The sequence below is a fragment of the Amblyraja radiata genome, chromosome 3 (genome assembly GCF_010909765.2).
Source record: "Amblyraja radiata isolate CabotCenter1 chromosome 3, sAmbRad1.1.pri, whole genome shotgun sequence".
NCBI lineage: Eukaryota > Metazoa > Chordata > Chondrichthyes > Rajiformes > Rajidae > Amblyraja > Amblyraja radiata.
This window is the reverse complement of record NC_045958.1, coordinates 25,655,378-25,676,113: the sequence shown is the minus strand read 5'-3', so window position 1 is coordinate 25,676,113 and position 20,736 is coordinate 25,655,378. Positions and strand designations below refer to the sequence as shown.

General features: G+C 44.2%; 1 protein-coding gene across 5 annotated transcripts in view; it reads right to left on the bottom strand.

Moving 5' to 3' along the window:
• tnfaip8 (TNF alpha induced protein 8) overlaps positions 1 to 20,736 on the bottom strand; it is a 95,157-nt gene that overhangs the window by 44,824 nt on the left and 29,597 nt on the right. For 4 of the 5 annotated variants that reach the window (XM_033017490.1, XM_033017488.1, XM_033017492.1 and 1 more), the window contains one exon: positions 4,691 to 4,786. In XM_033017490.1, the coding sequence (XP_032873381.1) occupies position 4,691 (1 nt within the window). In that variant the 5' untranslated portion in view covers positions 4,692 to 4,786. The remainder of the gene's footprint in view (positions 1 to 4,690; positions 4,787 to 20,736) is intronic. The other variant, XM_033017489.1, reaches the window with a different exon arrangement.

The window sequence follows — 20,736 nt, the reverse complement described above, 5'->3', positions numbered from 1 at the left end:
ACACTGTGGATGGCTTGATTGTGACGTGACAATAAAATAAAACTCAAATTCATAAGCTGGAATTAGCTTACATCAATTATTTTGTGGGTTCAGTTGATAAAATATTCATTTTGGCATCATTTAAAGAAAACCGTACGAGGTATTCTGAATGATGGGGACGGCCTGAAATATAGTTGTGTATAAAACGAAGATATTTTTTCAAAATGTCCAAAGAAATTTCTTAGTTCTTGGACTAAAACAAAGTGGAATCAAATCATTTTTTAATAAATCGAGCCACCGGATTCAAATTTCCTAAACTGAAGTGTCCCAAATGGGAAATCTTTCAAGATAAATTATATAATTATAAACAGTTTTACACAATGTTCCCAGATTAAAAATGAATTCAAGGTATGTACAGTATTTCTGCCCAGTTTTGGAATAATAAGGGAGACTATTGTAGAGGGCTTTTCAAATGAAATAATATGGGTAGAGGCTAGCCCAAATCATTCATGCTGATAAAGTACACAAAAATGCTGGAGAAACTCAGCGGGTGCAGCAGCATCTATGGAGCGAAGGAAATAGGCAACGTTTCGGGCCGAAACCCTTCTTCAGACTGATGGGGGGGGCGGGGAGAAGAAAGGAAAACGGAGGAGGAGGAGCCCGAGGGCTGAGGGAGAGATAGGAAGGGGAGGAGACAGCAAGGGCTAATAAAGTGCATACCTGACCTAGTTTTATTTACCTGCATTTGGGCACCATTCTTCAAAACATTTCCTATCCATGATCCAGGTCAATTATCTTTGAAACGTTATAATTGTACCCACCCAAAACACTAGCTCTGCCAGCTCATTCCATTTATCTGTGTGGAAAAACCTGCCTCTCGGGTCCCCATCAAATCTTTACTCCCTCGTCTTTAACCATTTCCCCCTAGTTTTAGATTTCCTTCCCTTTGGAAAAAGACTGGCCATTTACCTTTTCTATAATCCTAAAGATTTCATAATCTCAGCCTCAACAGGGAAGACCCAGCCTATTCGATCTCTCCTCACAAAAGACCTTCATTTCCATGTCTTTGTGAAACTTGTCTGCACTCCACTAACTTAATGACATCCTTGGGGTGGGAGATTGCAACCTTCATGTGGTCCACCCTGTTTTGACGAATGCAATCAACCCGGCGTGCACAAACAAGTTATCTTACAACTTTAGGCTGTGCACGCATACACAAGAAGATGACATCCTTCCTATTGAATGGTGACCAGAACAGTATAACATGGTTCTGACATGAAACATCATTTATCCATGTTCTCCAGAGATGCTACCTGAACAACTCAGTTACTCCCAGCACTTTTGCATCTATTTTAAATGAACCAGTTCTGCGTGTCCACAATATTCCATGCTTCAATTTCAGTTTCTTTATTGTCACCACATGTACCAAGGTACAGTGTGATTCTTTTTTTTTTGCATACAGATCAGTAAGATTATTGTCGTACAGAGGTACAATCCACGTTAGGCAGTGGCGGACTGGCCAGGGTGTCAGCTTGCCCGATGGCAAGTGGGCCCCTGATGAAGTGGGCCCCCTATATCAAGTGGGCCCCTGATGAAGTGGGCCCCCTTAGTCTCCTGGCAACCAATATTTTTAGACCCAGTCCGCCACTGACGTTAGGTACATAATGCATAGAAACAGTCCACTGAGCTTATATATGCAACAGTCGCTAGGCTTTGGAGACATTTCACAGTCCTAACTGCAGCTGGCCATAAAGGCCCATTGCAGCAGTCACCTCCACCTGGGTGTCCCATGAACCGTCCTCCCTCTCCTTGCCCAGCCATCTTCAACCTTCATCCCCCGGAGGACGCCTCCCACAGCCGACCTTCAAAACGTGGAAGGTAAGACCCCCCTCCCCCCGAATAGGGTCGCACCAATATCTTGTATAGCAGTAACATGATGTCCCAACTCTTGTGACAGGTCTTCTTCACCACTCTCTCTACCTGTGTTGTCATTTTTTACTAGACAGTACTGGAGCTCATCTTAGCCAACGTAGCTGGGAATGTGGGAATGAATTTTGGAGATAATAACCACATCACTCAATGTAGTCATAGAGAAAAGGTAGGAGTAAGTCCAAGGAACTGAATTTCAAAGAATATCAAAGTGCAGGGAGGTTAGAAGAAAAGAAAAAGATACAATAAATTGAAGAGATGGCAGGCCCAGTTGGAATATGTAAGTTTGTAGGGGTAAGCAGATGAGGAAAGAGTTTAAAAAAAAAAATCAATGGGACAATTTACGGCTGTTGCAAGAAATTTTAGAATGGGTGCAAAGAATTGCACATATACAGTTCCAATGCATGCATTGGGAAAGGTAGGAGTTTTAAAACGCATTTGTTACTTTTTAATATATTTGATTGTCTGAATGTATTTCAATATCTCATCAAAAAATATTTTAAAATAATTGAAACTCCTTTGACAGCTAGACGGCTATCAAAGGCTTATTGACCCTTCGAGCAGCAACTGAGGCTTATTGACCAGGACTTGGGAATCTGCCTGCCTGCCCTTGTGTACTTGGAAAAATTAAATACATGTGGATGAAGGTCACAGATCTTAAATCAAAGTTGTGAGATTACTGGAGTATGATTTACAGTGACCACAATAGATAAGTGATTTATTTTAATTTGCAAGCCTGTAAATGTATGGAAATGATAAATAGTATGAATATAAATTTCAGGTTTAGAATCAAAGAGGCTAGAGGTTCCAATCGCCAAAAGGGAAATATTGTAACAGTCGCTATCAACTCCCATGCCTCCCAGGGCCACTAGTTATTCATTGATAACGTTAAAAGCATTGCAAATTAATTTTAAGAATTTGTCACCAGGGAACCTTGAACGAGCAGGATAGATCAAATACAGCAGGTGTGAGTGTGGAGATATACCAACCTCTATGGGACCTGTATAATGAGCTTCAGATAATCTGACACCTAATTTACACCGTATCTTGCATCTGCATGGAGGCAAACATAGTTCCTGCATGCAGGTGGCTTAAAGACCGATTACATCATTATTTACCACTATAATTAAACAGCATTTTTGAGTCTTCGGCTTTAATTATTTGAAAGAAAGAAATCCGAAGAAACATCACCCATTCCTTCTCTCCAGAGATGCTGCCTGTTCCGCTGAGTTACTCCAGTTTTTTGTGTAACTCTTTAAACCAGCATCTGCAGTTCCTTCTTACACATAAATTATATCTTTACTGATCTGCCTCTCACTTAATGAATCATTAACTACATTTTAACCTTCATTCTCACTATGTATATCAGTTCTAGAAATTATAAAATTGCACAGTATAGAAAGAGGCCACTCAGCCCAACATCTATGCCAACCGTGAAGACAAATGTAGGTCCTTTACAATCAGGGACAGGTGAATTTATAATAGGTAACAAGGAAATGGCAGAACAGTTAAACAAGTACTTTGGTTCTGTCTTCACTAAAGAGAGCTATTCCTCTCAAGCATTTCCCCCACTACCGATGTAAGTCTAACTGGTCTATAATTCCATGTTTTCTCTCTCCTTCTCTTAAAATGTGGAGTTACATTGGCTTCCCTCCAGTCCAGAGGAATTTATCGAGAGAACATTGAAAAATGATCACCAATGCATCCGCGATTTCTATAAGCGATTTCTAGGGCCACCTCCTTGAGCAGGCACGGAAATCGCTATCAAAACATGCGGGGGACACAATTTCTTGGCGGACGCAAGCGCACACAACAGTGACAATAATATGGTGAAATTCTGCATTAGGATGGAGAGTTACACGGTGGCCCCCTCCCACACCCTCCCCCCGAGGCCGGTGGTCAGTGGTCGCTCAGCTCCCCCACTTTCAAAAATGTTCCGCGGCCCCTGATGACTACAGGCCTGTCGCACTGACCTCTGCTGACCTCTGTAGTCATGAAGACCCTTGAAAGGCTTGTGCTGGCCAAGCCAAAAAATATCACGAACCCCCCTGCTGGACCTTCTGCAGTTTGCATATCGGGCCAATAGATCTTGGGCAACAGTGACAATAATATGGTGGAATTCTGCATTAGATCGGATTGTCCCCCACCTCTCAAAACAGGGGGGGACGTGTCCCCCCTTTCCCCCCAGGATTTCTGCCCCCTGTACCTTGAGTACTCTGGGATGCAGACCATCAGGCCCTGGGGATTTGTCTTCCTTCAGTCACAACTGTTTACCTAACACCATTCCTGATTAATGCAGATTCCCTGCAGTTTCTCTCTCCCACTAGGTCCTCGGTCCCCCAGTATTTCTGGGAGATTGTGTCTTCTTTAGTGAAGACAGAACCAAAGTCCCCTTTTAACTGTTCTGCCATTTCTGTCCTGGTTCACTTGGCTAAGATGTTGAAAGGTTGCCAGCATCCATTGGAACATTCCTCAAACACAACCTCATTCAGAATATTATAGGAGGTTCAAAAACAATAATATATTCAAGGTTACTATTGGCGTGGATTTAGATGACTAAAACAAAGCACGGGAAAGTTAATTGCCTTCAGGAAAGGTGGATTATGAATTTGTCACTGTGATTTCTGATAGTGGAAACATGTCAGAAATTCTGTTGAGATCGAATTTACAAGTTAATGTGGCACAGCTTTCAAACAAGCTAAATAATGCCACACAAAACCATGTTTCCTCCAGATTAAGTCTTTTACACACACACACACTATAGGAAATTAAAGGTTCTTACTTTCTGATTTACTCAGATGTGCCTAAGACAATGATGCAGAATTCCTGGAGATTACATTAGAGGTTGATGTATGTGGGACGGTGGGGTTGTTCAGCACTGAAAGACAAAAGGTAGATCAAGATTTTAGATTTCAAGAGTAGCATTGTTTTATGAAACAGCAAATAGCCATCTGCAAACAATTCACAACATGTTTAACCACCAGATGGCAAGAATGCTCAAATGCAATATATTGCAAAACAAATATTCATATTAATATATTGAAGTAATGATGAAAGTATCTTAATTTGTTTACAAAATGCAATCAAAATAATTTAAAAAAAAACAAATTTCAAGAACAAATGGAGCATTATTTTGGTGTATTACATGCAGTTCTGGTCATCCTGTTACAGGAAGGATGTGGTGGCTTTGGAAAGGGTGCAGATGAGGTTCACCAGATGATACCTAGATTAGGAGGTATTAGCTACAGGGAGAGGTAGAACATTGTGGGCAGAACGTTACCATTTAAAGTTATCACTGTGGGCCTGTTCCTGTGCTGTACTGTTCTGTGATCTAATTAATTTAATTCAAACTATTTAATTCATCAGAATATTTTGGACCTTGAGGAATAACCTGCTTTTTCTTAAATTAGCTATTTGTTCCCAATTATTTATAGTCTTATACAATAAATGAAACACAAACATTAATCTTTATAAAGCTGTATTTCAGAATGTATTAAAGTTTACACAATGATTATGAGCTTAGTGTTTCAAATTGCAGATATGCAGAGAAGCACACCCTTTTTCCAATGTTACATCTGCAATACAAGGATGGTTCAAATAAAGAAAAACTCCCAAGTGAAGAAGAGCTTACTGCAAAACCACATTTGGCTTTTCAATGGCAAAATAATAATTGTGTGAAGACAGAGTAGCAATATGGTAGTAAGAGCTTGTTTCCATGCTGTATCTCTAAACTAAACTAACATTTCTTGAAACTATTTTGTATTTATGGGTGGTGGGGGAATGGACTTAGTTTTGTTGTGATATAATACACATACCTGCGCTGAGTTTCCTCCCCTTCTCATCCCAAACCTAACATCGCAGAGCTTGTTCCACTGTAAGAATGATGCCTTTCTTGGAAAATTATAAAAATATCATGCTTTGTTTCCAATTTGACAATTACAGTACTTATAGTGTATTGACAGGAGTTAAGAACTTCCAGTCCTTTCACAATTGATGAGACACTGTTTCCGATGTACATGAAAGGAAAACTAAACTGAAAGTCAACATTCAGAGACACGTTTGCATCTGCTCACAACCAAAAGCATTTCATTGTCTTCTAAAATGAAAGGTTTAGGTTTATTACTGTCACATGTACCGAGGTACTGTGAAAAGCCTTGTTTTGCATGCTGTCCAAACAGATCCAATATACTATACATAAATACAATCAAGTCAAACTCAAGTACAACAGATTGTGCAAAGGCAAAGACACAAAGTGCAGAATATAGTTCTCAGGATTGTAACGTCAAAGTCCAATGTCCGCAATAAGATTGAGGTTAAACAGACAGTACTCGAGCTTACAGAAGGACCCTTCAGTAGCTGGATAACAGAGGGGAAGAAACTGTTCCCGAATCTGGTAGTAAGCGCTTTCAAGCTTTCGTACTTTCTGCTAGATGATAGCAGGGGGAGGAAGAAGAAATGAGCATGGTGGGACATGTCTTTCATTCTGTTGGCTACTTTTCCAAAGCAGCACAAAGTATAAAAGAGCGAGACAGAGTTACTGGCAGGAAGCCGGCCTGTGTGATGGACTGGGCTACATCTACAACTCTCTGCAATTCCCAACAGTATACTTTATATGGTGCATTTGTAGAAGTTTGGAAGAATAATTGGACTCCTGCTGAATTTCCACAGACTCCTTACGAAGTCGAGTTGTTGGAGTGTCTTCTTGCCTGTCGTATCAATGTCCATGACTGATTGTTAGTAATATTAATGCCAAGGAACTTGAAGCTTGTAAAGTATAAAGTATCCTTTAATGTCATTCAAACTTTTAGTTTGAACAAAATTACGTACCTTGCAGTCATGACAAAGAATAAAATAACAGAACACACAATGAACACAGTTTAACATCCACCACAGTGAGTCTACCAGGCACCTCCTCACTGTGATGGAAGGCAAAAGTCTCAAAGTCCTTGTCTCTTCCTTCCTTGTTCTCCCTCTGCGTAGAGGCGATCCTGGCTTTCGATGTTGGGCCCCTCGCCGGGTAATGGTAAGTCCCGCAGCAGAATCCGAGCTCCGCGAATGGGCCGGTTCAAACTCTGCGGCCCGGGGCGAACAAAGCTGCCACCCTCCAGTCCAGCGGACGAAGCTGTTGTTGCGGGAGCTCCGGAGAATCGGTCACCAACCTGGGACTTGCGAGCTCCCGATGTTGTCGTCCAATAGACCCGCAGCCGAAGCCTCCGAGGCTCCGAAGTCGGGCCGCCGCCGCAGCTCCACCACAGCCTTGAAGTCGGCCCGAAGGAAGAGACTAAAACAAGTTTCCCTCCCCCCCCACACATACACAACTAAATATAAACTAAAACATACGTCCAACAAGACAAAAAAAAAAAGACTGACGGGCTTGGGCAGCGCCACCACTTCCGGGAATGGCTTTCAACCATCTCCACCAAGCCACCTTTGATGCTATTTAGGACATGTATTCTACCATGATTGGGCCGACCAGAGTGGTGTCAAATGCAAACTTGTAGACGGAGTTAGAGCTAAATTTGGCAACACGGTCGTGAGTGTATAGAGAGTGTAGTAGCGGACTGAGAATGCATCCATATGGGGCATAGGCGTTGAGACAAATACTCGCAAAAATCCTTGAGGCAAAATGGTAATATTAAACGATCGTTTTTGATGATATCCACTCAGAACATTTCAGAACATGCAGCATCTTTTCGATTGCTCTTGGGGAAAAAAGTTGAAAATAAAGTGTTGAATCGCCATGATTTCTGTGGTAATGATTTTCTACATGATGAAGGAATTCCACAGAATTCCTCAGAATAATTTCAGATCTCACTGGGTAATCTCACATTCTGAAGAAGGGTCTCGACCCAAAACGTCACCCATTCCTTCTCTCCAGAGATGCTGCCTGCCCCGCTGAGTTACTCCAGCTTTTTGTGTCTATCTTCGGTTTAAACCAGCATCTGCAGTTCCTTCTTCCACAATCTTACATCACTTACTGCAACAAGGTGCTGAATGAGATTGTAGAGAACCAAAACCAACTGCTCCTTGTACCTTAACAATAGCACCAAAGGCAATTGACCAGACTTAACATGAAAGTCATTCTGATAAATGATTACCAACTTTCAATGTTAACTACTTCTCTCTCCACAGTTGCTGTCTAACCTGCTGAGTGTTTCTAATGTTTTGAGTTTGTATTTCAGATATCCGGCTTAGAGTCATAGAGTGATACAGTGTGGAAACAGGCCCTTTGGCCCAACTTGCACACACCGGCCAACATGTCCCAGCTACACTAGTACACCTGCCCGCGTTTGGTCCATATCCCTGCAAACATGTCCTATTCATGTACCTGTCTAACGGTTTCTTAAATCATGGAAAAGTCTCTGCCTCAACTACCTCCTCTGGCAGCTTGTTCCATATGCCCACCACCCTTTGTGTGATAAAGTTACTCCTGTTAAATCTTTACCCCTTCACCTTAAACCCATGTTCTCTGGTCCTCGATTCACCTACTCTGGGCAAGAGACTCTATGCATTTACCCGATCTATTCCTCTCATGATTTTATTCACCTCTATAAGATCACCCCACACTCCAAGGAATAGAGACCCAGCCTACTCAACCTCTCCCTACCGCTCACACCCTCTAGTCCTGGTAACACCCTTGTAAATCTTCTCTGTACCCTTTCCAGCTTGACAACATCTTTCCTATAACATGGTGCCCAGAACTGAACACAATACTCTAAACGCGGCCTCACCAACATCTTATACAACTGCCACATGACCTCCCAACTTCTATACTCAATACTCTGACTGATGAAGGCCAAGTTGCCAAATGACTTTTTGACCACCCTATAAACCATATGGCTGCTGCTATACTATTCTTTTAGGTAATTATCTTTACTTTTCAATTTTCATCATATCACATCCAAGGCAAGGCACCCTCATAGATCTTGCTGAAGGCGTAGATATAAAATCTGATTAACTTCAAGTGCTGTAATTATTCCATGTTATTATCGTCGTTTCAAAAATTAGAACCCTTTAAATTTAGTTGGTTAAATGGCATTATTAAAAATGTTGGGTGATAAATTCCTGCTTACAACATATGAACGCTAGATAATCTTTCCCCCATTTCGTTTTTTTGAGAACTGAATAGATAAAAACACGATTTATCGAATTCAAAGTTTGATCAATGAGTATGGTATAAAGAGAATAAACTAACAAAACCAAATGATATTTACATATTTTTATGCGAGTAATAAAAGATAATGCATGTTCACTTTGGTGCACACAAATTGAATAACCAACGTTCCATAACGAGCCTTTAGCTGTTAATTTGTGATTTTAAGGGACAATAGTTCACTGTTTTTTTTAGTATCATAAAAAGAGGAGAATGTTTTTTTTTTAACCGCTTCATGATGGATAATTTTAAGATAGATTATTTCAAGAGAAATGTTTATTTCACAAAGATTAGGAGGTGACTCTGTGCTGCTTCTAACGGGAAAAGCACCTTGAACATAGTGGACTATCAACCCTCATCGTTTCTGTCATTCAGACTCTGGAATCCCCAAATAGGCTCTTAGCCAGAACGCCATTGGAGGCAAGTATCATTAAGAATATACAAAAATAATAGTTTGTACTAGCAATGGATTTGCCAGCAATTATAAATACTACTGCATTCATTCAAGGAGGACAAGAGGTTAAGTACACATTTAAAAATAATTATTTCACATTACCTCACACTACGCCCAAACGTTCTGAAGATTTCCAAGGGAACTTCCATCCTACATTATTGGGCGATGTCAGAACTCTCCAGCAAAAACAAATGAGAGCCGCTGGAGGAAATCAATGGGCCAGGCAGCGTCCATGGAGGGAAATGGACAGTCGCATATCAGGTCGAGACCATTTGTCTAGACTGAAAGAGTAGAGGGGATGTAGCCACTATAAAGGTGATAGGGGGAGTGTGGGGCAAAAGCTAGCTGGCCCTAATATTTCCAGTCTCCCAATATACTTTGCTGGCTCTGCACTGCTGGCCTCCTCATAGTCAGTGGAAATTAGAGGATATGTAACCAAATCATAGAAAATAGATTGGGACCAGTTGATTGCGGGTAAAATAACAGCTGATAAGTGCGAGCCTTTTAAAAGATAATTCAAGACTAGCATGTCGCAGTGAGGACAAAAAGCAAAGATGGTATGATTAGGGAATCTTGGATGACAAAGTTTGATCGGGAAAGGAAAAGTATGTGACAAGTAAAGGGAACTAGAACTGTGGAATAGAGGGAATAGGAGATAACTTAAAGGAATTAGGACAAAGAAGGGCTATGGAATATTCTTGTAGAGTAAGATTAATGAGAATCCCGATACAGGTACTCTATAAATATATCAGAAAAATAGGGTAGCCAGAGAAAGAGTGGATCACCTTAGGAACCAAATGGATAATGTTTGTGTGGAGCCAAAGGATGTTGGTGAGGTCCTAAATTGATACTTATCAGTATTCATAAAGGTTATAGATAGTGAGTTTAGGGAGGAGTATGCTGATAATCAGAGACATATCAGTATTAAGTAAGGGCAGATGTTAGCCAACATGGAATGCATAAAGGTGGATTCATGGAATCCAAACATGGAATGCATTCCAAGGGCCAGAAGAAATCTATCCCATGGGAGATACGTAGCTTTGACTGAGAATTTTGCACCAACGAACAATCTGCTGGAGACACTCAGTGGGCCTAGCAGCTTCTGTGGGTGGAAAGGAATGTTTTGGGTTGAAACCTTGCCTTCGGACAGAGAATGGAGATTGCTGGAGCCAGGTCATAGAGGGGAACCGGAGAAGTTGGGAGGCAGAGGCAGGTGAATCATGGAAGGAGGCAGACAGAAGAGAAGAAAAAGATTTTTGCAAGTTTGTTAACCCCGGGTGAGCTATTGGGAGACTGAAGGATAGCTAACATTGTTTTTTGATATTTAAGGACAGCAGGGATAAGCCAGGTAACTAAAGGTTTGTGAGCCTTATGTCAGTATTTGCAGAACAATAAGGATAGCATTTATTTACATTTGGAAAGATAGGGGCTGATCAAGAACGCAATATAAAAGTTGGGACATTATGTTGCAACTTTACAAAATGCTGGGTAGGCTGAATCTTGAGTGTCGTGTGCAGTTCTGGTTGCTGCATTGCAGGAAGGATGTGGTTGCATTGGAAAGGATGCAAAGGAAATTCATCAGGATGTTGCTTGGATTGGAAGACTTTAGATATGGGGAGAGACTGGTTAGGCTGGGTTTATTTTCCTTGGGGCGAAAGAGGCAGGGGGGTAATCTGATGAAGCACATAAAATGAGAAGAGCCATCGATAGGATAGTCAGGATCCTTCTCCCATGCTAGGTTTAAGATGAAAGGAATTAGTTTTAAATAAGGGTTATGAGGAGTAACTGTTTTCTTTTTATATAGAGAATGGCTGATACCTGGCACTTGCTGCCAGAGGAGGTTGTGCCATCATACAATCACTCCTAATGTTTAACAGTGACCGACCTGCTGAACAATTCCAATATTTCCTGATTTATTTTAGATCTCCAGAATCTGTGCCAGTTTACTTCTGCAAGACCATTTTATTATTTAGAAAGTAACCACAATTTTCTTTGTTAATGGTTGGCTAATTAGTGCTAATGCACAGATGTCTGTGTCCTGATGGATTTGTACAGGGCAGAATGCCAGATGTAACTCATGTTTTCAAAACCTACAAGCATGTTAACACATGTACCATAAAAGCAAACTACAACAAAACCCAAACACAAATACTTGAAACTTTTGTTTGCTTACAATACAACAAGTGTCCAATGCAGCCAGCCAAGGTCAGACAAATTGATTAAGTGGGATTAAACATCTTGTATCAGGAAAGGCATAATTGTGAATAGGTGCAGAGTTCTTTCAGATCCCAGCACTTATTAATGCAGCAATAAAAATGTGAAATAAATTGAAGCAATTTATTTGAATTGAAAATAAATATTTGAGATTCTTTACTGAAATATTAAAGTTCACAAAAACAACTTTGTTTTCCCCCCTCTTATCACAGACGTGTAGCCTGTGTCTGTGTAACCACTCATCAATATACTGAAGAGGTTGTCTAATTTAATCCATAATCAGAGTATTACAGGGCTGCCAACTCTCACGCTTTGAGCGGGACACTCGCGCATTTCAGCCAATTCTCACGCCCTCACGCTGAAGACGGAATTCTCACGCTGACAGGCTGTCTTCAGTCCCTGCACAGCAAAGATCCTATAGCGGAGCTATAGGATCTTTGCTGCACAGTTTGTCTCTTTGCGCCACATGACAGCGATCTGCACGGATTGGGGAAGCGCGTCGTTCCCGGGCAGCGGGTGTCAGCGCTTTTGTGCGCCGTCTACGAGCGCTGCGCTTCCGGCTGCCACGGCAACCTCGCTCCCTCCCTCCCTCCTGCCCAAAGATCTTATAGCTCCGCTATAGGATCTTTGCTCCTGCCCTTCAACTCACACGGCAGCACCAGCGCCGCCAATCCACGCTACACCGTGCCCGCCAGACTCCCCATTGGGCGGCCTGGGAATGAGAGGGAGGAGAAAGAGAGGGAGAGAAAGAAAAAAAGGGAGGGATGGAGGCAAAGAGAGACAGGGGGAGGGAATGTAGAAAGGGGATGAAGGAAGGGAAGGAGAAAGGGGAAAAAGGGGAAGCGTGAGGAAAAAGAGGGAGGGTGAGGAAAGAGAGGGAGGGGAGGAAAGAGAGGGAGGGGGGGAAGGAAAGGTGTGTGTGTGTCTGTTTCCCTGTGTGTATGTGTGTGTCTCCCCGTGTGTGTGTGTGTGTCTCCCCATGTGTGTGTGTGTGTGTCTCCCCGTGTGTGTGTGCCTCCCTGTGTGTCTCCCTGTGTGTGTGTGTGTGTGTCTCCCTGTGTGTGTGTGTCTGTCTCCCTGTATGTGTGTATCCCTGTGTGTGTGTATCCCTGTGTGTGTGTGTGTGTGTGTGTGTGTCTCCCTGTGTGTGTGTGTGTGTGTCTCTGTGTGTCTCCCTGTGTGTGTGTGTGTGTGTCTCCCTGTGTGTGTGTGTGTGTGTATCCCTGTGTGTGTGTGTGTGTGTGTGTGTGTGTGTCTCCCTGTGTGTGTGTGTGTGTGTGTCTCTGCGTGTCTCTGTGTGTCTCCCTGTGTGTGTGTGTGTGTGTGCCTCCCTGTGTGTCTCCCTGTGTGTGTGTGTCTGTCTGTCTCCGTGTGTGTGTGTGTGTGTCTGTCTCCCTGTGTGTGTGTGTGTGTGTCTGTCTCCCTGTGTGTGTGTGTGTGTGCGCGCGTGTGTGTGTGTCTCCCTGTGTGTGTGTGTCTGTCTCCCTGTATGTGTGTATCCCTGTGTGTGTGTATCCCTGTGTGTGTGTGTGTGTGCGTGTGTGTGTGTGCGTGTGTGTGTGTGTGTGTGTGTGTGTCTCCCTGTGTGTGTGTGTGTGTGTGTCTCTGCGTGTCTCCCTGTGTGTGTGTGTGTGTGTGCCTCCCTGTGTGTCTCCCTGTGTGTGTGTGCGTGTCTCTGTGTGTCTCCCTGTGTGTGTGTATCTCCCTGTGTGTGTGTGTCTGTCTCCCTGTGTGTGTGTGTGTGTCCCTGTGTGTGTGTGTGTGTCCCTGTGTGTGTCTGTGTATCCCTGTGTGTGTCCCTGTGTGTGTGTGTGTGTCTGTGTCTGCCTGGTGTGTGTGTGTCTGTCTGTCTCCCTGGTGTGTGTGTGTGTGTGTGTCTGTCTCCCTGTGTGTGTGTGTGTGTGTCTGTCTCCCTGTGTGTGTGTGTGTGTGCGCGTGTGTGTGTGTGTGTGTGTCTGTCTCCCTGTGTGTGTGTGTGTGTGTGTGTGTCTGTCTCCCTGTGTGTGTGTGTGTGTGTGTGTCTGTCTCCCTGTGTGTGTGTGTGTGTGTGTCTGGCTCCGTGTGTGCGTGTGCGTGTGCGTGTGCGTGTGCGCGCGTGTCTTCCTTTGTGTATGTGTCTCCCTGTGCGTCTGTTGTCACATCCTGGCCTTAGACAGGGCTGCCAACTCTCACGCTTTGAGCGTGAGAGTCACACATTTCAGCCAATTCTCACGCTGATGACAGAATTCTCACGCTGTCTTCAGTCCCTGCACAGTTTGTCTCTTTTGCACCATATCACAACGATCTGTGCGGTCTGGGGAAGCGCGTCAGTTGGCGGCTGTGAGTGACGTCGTATCTCTTCTCTTCTCTTCTTTCTTGGTTGGATGTGCAGCCGCCGACAACATGAAGCAGCCGGTGATAAAACTAACCAGGTGAGTCGGTTGTAAAACATGGGGAGGACCACAATGAGGCCAAACATCTAGGACAGGGTTCGGCAACCTACGGCACACGGGCTGAATCCGGCCCTTATCCCGAAAAACCACGTTTTTTTTCAACTCGTTTTCGCAGGGTCGGGGTAGGCGAGCCGACCTGAGAACTGCAGCCAGTCCCTGGGACGCGAGCTGATCTGGGAACGGCAGCCAGTCCCTGGGCACGCAGAATGCCAACTTGATCACTATGGACAAATTGGGCCAGCCATGTGCATGTTGTATAACTCTGACTCTATGAAGCTCTGAATGGGCTTAGAATGACCATTTAAGCAAAATTGCCCCCACTTTCCCCATTTTGATTCTTGAGATTAATATCCCTTTGCTATGTTAACAGTGTTAAAGTACTTATGAGGTCGAGTCAGGAAAGGGAACATGTTATTTCTTTTTAGTTTGCTTTAATTTGTTAGTTGATTGTTTGTTGAGTGCCATCATTTCTGAAATGGTCTTAAAGTAACTTAACTGTTATAAAGCAGTAATGTGATTTATGTCCAAACAATTGAAACTTGCATAAAATGTTTGCATTATGAGCAGGACTGCCAACTCTCACGCATTGAGCTTGAGACTCACGCATTGAGCGTGAGGCTCACGCATTTCACAAAATTCTCATGCTCTCACGCTGATCACAAAATTTCTCACGCTCAAATATCTGCGGGTGCTGAAAGTTCAAAATAAAGCAAAAATTGTTTTAGAGGTGAGTAACAACCATTTTGTATTGTATTGTATTGTATTGTTACAATACAATACAATACAACCATGAGGGGAATATCAGGTGAATGCATAGTCTTTTTCCCAGGATATGTGATTCAAGCACTAGAGGGGATTGGTTTAAAGCAGGGCTATCAAACTACCGGCCTGCGGGGTGATTTTGGGGGGAAAAAAAGTAGTTTAGTTTCTCCCATGCAGATGGTGTGATAGGTGAGACACGGCGGCGGTGGTCCCAGCACCAACCCCCCTCCCCCTCCCCCTTCCCCCCTGAGGCACGGCACACACCTCCCACCCTCACCTCCGGCGGCTCTATGTCCGTCGACCGCTCTGTCCACACCCCATGGAGTTTTAACCCCGGCCCAGAGCCAGGAGCGGACCGGGTGAGTGGGGGCGTTGGTGCCGCCTCCTACTATGGGAGGGGGAACCACACCCTCCCCCCATCGGTCGCTACGCTCCCTCGCAATTTCTCACTCTCAACTCTCACCCAATGTTGGCAGCCCTGGTATTATTACAGCACTTTTAGCCTCATTTTCCATTTACAAAATTAAAGCGAATCATGGTCACTTTTAATTTTATAAAACAAATGGTACTTTGTTAAAATGAATAAAATAAATGCTGGAAGAACCCGGCAGGTCGAGCAGCATCTGTGGAGGCAAAAGGTGTGGGTCAATGTTTGGGGTCAAGACCTAACTGCATCACTGTGGTGCACTGGTCAAGCTGCTGCCTCACAGGTCCAGAGACCCAGATTCAATCCTGTCCGAGGGTGCTGTCTGTGTGGAGTTTGCGCATCCTCAATGTTCTCACGAGGGTTACCTCCGGGTGCTCCGGTTTCCTCCCACATCCAAAAGAAATGCAGGCAGGTTAATTGATCTCTGTAAATTGGTGCCTGTGTGTAGCGGATGATGAAACGGGATAAGATAGAACTAGTATGAACAGGTGATTGATGGTTGGTGTGGACTCAGTGGGCCGAAGGGCATTTTTCCATGCTGTACCTTTCAATCGAAACCCTCCATTAGGACTGCCATCAACTTACACCTTCTGCCTTTACAGAGACAGTGTGCTTTTTTTGGTTCTAGATTCCATTGTCTATTGTATTTTTTGTCTTCTTACTTTGTTAAAAATGATCTCGTCATTCTGACTGGTTAAGCAGTAAAGCCACACCTCTAAGTTAACCAAAGAAGTGCACTTTGTGATTATTCTTAACCATATAGGGAATTGAAGAATGCAGGTGAACAGAGGGATCTGGGAATAACTGTGCACAGTTCCCTGAAAGTGGAATCTCATGTAGATAGGGTGGTAAATAAAGCTTTTGGTGTGCTGGCCTTTATAAATCAGAGCATTGAGTATAGAAGTTGGGATGTAATGTTAAAATTGTACAAGGCATCGGTGAGGCCAATTCTGGAGTATGGTGTACAATTTTGGTCGCCTAATTATAGGAAGGATGTCAACAAAATAGAGAGAGTACAGAGGAGATTTATAGGCCTTTCTCACGGGGCGACTTGACGCAAGAGGTAACCAGAGTTGAACATCGTGGGAACCTCGTACGATAACCGTACGGCATTCGTGGACCACCGTGGACCACCGTGGCGCTAACGGCAGGTAATCGTGTAACTTGTTGACTCGGGAGAAAATTCAAGCAAGCTTGAATTTCTCCAAGAGTGACTTGTACACTTGTGGGTGAACATTGCAACATTATATGGACATAGAGGCCAGTGCGATATCCGTAATAACTCTTGCGTTTACCGTGGGAACTCCTGCGAACGGTGAACCCGGAAGCTGGACAGAGGGGACAGAAGGTGAGTAAAAATTGTCTTCTGTGGGATTGAATTTAAAAAATAAAGATTTGCATCCGCATATGACATCAACTTATTCATGAGTTATGTTAATGAGATTCAAGAAAATAACTATCTATCTATCTATCTATCTATCTATCTATCTATCTATCTATCTATCTATCTATCTATCTATCTATCTATCTGTTGTATTAATATATAAAACTCTCGCCCCATCCGTCCGACATCCGTCCGGCTGCCTTTCTGCCTTTCGATTCGTTCCCGCCGTGCGATGTCACAATGCCCGATGCTCGCAGACGTCCAATCGCAATGCCCGACGCTCGCAGACGTCCAATCGGAATGGATCCATTTACATGTACGGCTTCCGGCCGCTTTTCTTCCTTTGATTCCCTGCAACTCCGAAACCAGACGCAGAATCGCCGACATCTTTTCCATTTCGGTAGAGATTTCACTTTTCTTTCTAAGTATCCGCACCTCATTACATTTCGTCGTGTTTACGTACACGTTTTTAATCAAATCCTTCCCCCCCCCCCAATATTTCAAAACTAAACTGACTTCTCACCCATAGATTCAGCCCCAGCCCCAGCCCCTGCTGAACGTTCCATCGTGTGATGTCACAATGCCCAATGCTCACAGATGTCCAATCGGAATGGATTCATTTACATATGCCTATGCAGGAGCCCCAGCCCATGGTGAACGTTCCATTGTGTGATGTCACAATGCCCAATGCTCAAATACATTGTTGCCATAGAGAGGGATTACAGAGAAGGTTCACCAGACTGATTACTGGGATGTCAGGACTTTCATATGAAGAAAGACTGGATAGACTCGCCTTGTACTCGCTAGATTTTAGAAGATTGAGGGGGTATCTTATAGAAACGTATAAAATTCTTAAGGGGTTGGACAGGCTAAATGCAGAAAGATTGTTCCGGATGTTGGGGAAGACCAGAACAAGGGGTCAAAGTTTAAGGATAAGGGGGAAAGCTGAATCGCCGACATCTTTTCCATTTCGGTAGAGATTTCACTTTTCTTTCTAAGTATCTGCTCCTCATTACATTTTGTCGTGTTTAAGTGCACGTTTTTAATCAAATCCTTCCCCCCCCCCCCCCCCCCCCAATATTTCAAAAATAAACTGGCTTCTCACCCATAGAATCAGCACCAGCCCCAGCCCCTGGTGAACGTTCCATCGTGTGATGTCACAATGCCCGATGCTCACAGATGTCCAATCAGAATGGATTCGTTTACATATGCCTTTGCAGGAGCACAAGCACTTGGTGAACGTTCCATCGTGTGATGTCACAATGCCCAATGTTCAAAGACATTGTTGCCATAGAGGGAGTACAGAGAAGGTTCACCAGACTGATTCCTGGGATGTCAGGACTTTCATATGACGAAAGACTGGATAGACTCGGCTTGTACATGCTAGAATTTAGAAGATTGAGGGGGTATCTTATAGAAACGTACAAAATTCTTAAGGGGTTGGACAGGCTAGATGCAGGAAGATTGTTCCAGATGTTGGGGAAGTCCAGAACAAGGGGTCACAGTTTAAGGATAAGGGGTAAATCTTTTAGGACCGAGATGACAAAAACATTTTTCACACAGAGAGTGGTGAATCTCTGGAATTCACTGGCACAGAAGGTAGTTGAGGCCTGTTCATTGGCTGTATTTAAGAGGGAGTTAGATGTGGCCCTTGTGGCTAAAGGGATCAGGGGGTACGGAGAGAAGACAGGTACAGGATACCGAGTTGGATGATCAGCCACGATCATATTGAATGGTGGTGCAGGCTCGAAGGGCCGAATGTCCTACTCCTGCACTTAATTTCATTGGTTCTATGTTTCCCTCTCCTCACCCCTCTCCCCCACCCCCCTTCCCTCTCTGCACCACCCCCTTCCCTCTCTCCACCCGCCCCCTTCCTCCTACCCCTCTGTCCCTCTTCCATCACTCCCCCTACCCCTCTCCACCTCCCTCCCCACTCTTCCACCTCTCCCCCTTCCCCCTCCACTCTCCCTCCCCACTCTTTCCCCTCTCTCCCCCACCCTCTCCCCCTCCCTCCCTCCTCCCCTACCTCCCCATCCCCCGCATCTCTCTCCCCATCCCCCTCTCTCACCCCCTACCCCGCTCTCCTTTCCCTCCCAAATCTGTCCCGTTTCCTCCACCTCCTCTCCCCTCCCTCCCCTCTTCACATCCCCCCTCCCCCCACCTGTGTGTTTGGGGGGTGGTTAATGTGAGTTTGATGCCGCAGCACCCCCCCCCCCCCCCCCCCCCCCGCAAAACGCCGTTGGGGAAACAGACCCAACGGGTCTGCACTTGGTCTAGTAATCTTTAAAAGGGACTTTACTGAAAGGTCCCGCATTTTTATGGTCCGTGAGAAATTTTTCACATGTACTTCTTTGAGAGATACAGCTCGGAGTCCTCGCCGACTAGCGATCGATGTCTTTCCGAAGCAGGGTCCGGAACGCTACCAATCAATGTTCTCCAGAGACCCGTGTAAGGAGTGAACTGCACATGCTGGTTTAAACCGAAGACAGACACAAAAAGCTGGAGTAACTCAGCGAGTCAAGCAGCATCTCTGGAGAAAAATAGGTGATGTTTCGGGACAAGACACATCTTCAGACTCAATTCCGATTAGGATGTCTGAAGAAGGGTTCCGATTCGAATTGCCACCTATTCTTTTTCTTCAGAGATGCTGCCTGACCCGCTGACTTACTCCAGCTTTTTATGTTTTTCTTCCCAGATCTGACTTACCTGCTGAGTTACACCAACATTTTGTGTCCTTTTGTGCGTATTAACCAGCATCTGCAGTTCCTTTAGACATTACCTAACTTCAGATTTTAGAGATATAGCGCGGAAACAGGCCCTTCGGCCCACCGAGTCTGCGCCGACCACCTATTCTTATACACTCCAGGGACAATTTTACAATGTTACCGAAGCCGATTAACTTACAAACCTGTAATCTCTGGAGTGTGAGAGGAAACCGGTGCACTCGGAGAAAACCCACGCGGTCACAGAGAGAACATACAAACTCCATACAGACTGCACCCATGGTCAGGATCGAACCCCGGTCTCTGGGGCTGTGAGGCAGCAACTCTACCACTGTGCCGCATGTAGTCAGATTTAATAAATTGCTGGTGTTGCTTCCAAAGACAGAGGCATTGATAATATTAGATCAGAATTGCATCTTTCCGCTAATAGAGTCAATTATTAGTCAATTAATAATAGAATCAATTATTGTTGGTGACATTTCACCTACAAATATCAGACTATTTTCGCAGAGGTAAGGGCCAATTAGGCATAGCAAAATGTATGAACGCTTTTAAACATTTTTTTCCGACTATTTTGTAAAATGCAAATACAGGGAGAATGATCAAAGTGCTCACATGGCTCACTCTGTTAGAAGCGTTCTGAGTTTAAATGTTCCGTGTATTCCTTCTTAAAGTATAAATTTTTGTGTGGCCAGGGGTGCGATTGAGAACAGCTGGGAAAGGGCGGAGGGGGCGTCACGAATAACAGCGTTTCCCTGGCCATATTATGGCCCATTCCCCAACCGTAACATTAATCAAGCTCTGTCTAACTCCGCCTTCACACCATCCCCCTGTGACATGGGTTAGTCATTGATGGGCGAGCTGTGGGCCGAATGGCCTGCCAACGGGAGTCAGAGACTGACACTGAGATCCATTGTGCAGGAAGGAACTGCGGATGCTGGTTTTTACCGAAGATAGACACAAAAGCCACCTGTTCATTTTCTCCAGATATGTTGCCTGACCCATTGAGTTACTCCAACATTTTGTGTCTGTGTTCACTATGAATATTGAATTATTTAATTTTAGGTAACTTACACTCTCTCTCTCTCCCCCGCCCACCCCCTCCTGCCCCCCCCCCCCTCCCCCATGCAGTAAATGTTGGTTAACCAGTCCAAGGTTTGCAACAATGGTTCCCTCATTGGGATCACACTATCCCTAGCCAACAATTGGCCTATCAGGGAACCAAATATAGACATAAAGTGCTGGAGTGACTCAGTGGGTCAGGCAGCATCTCTGGAAA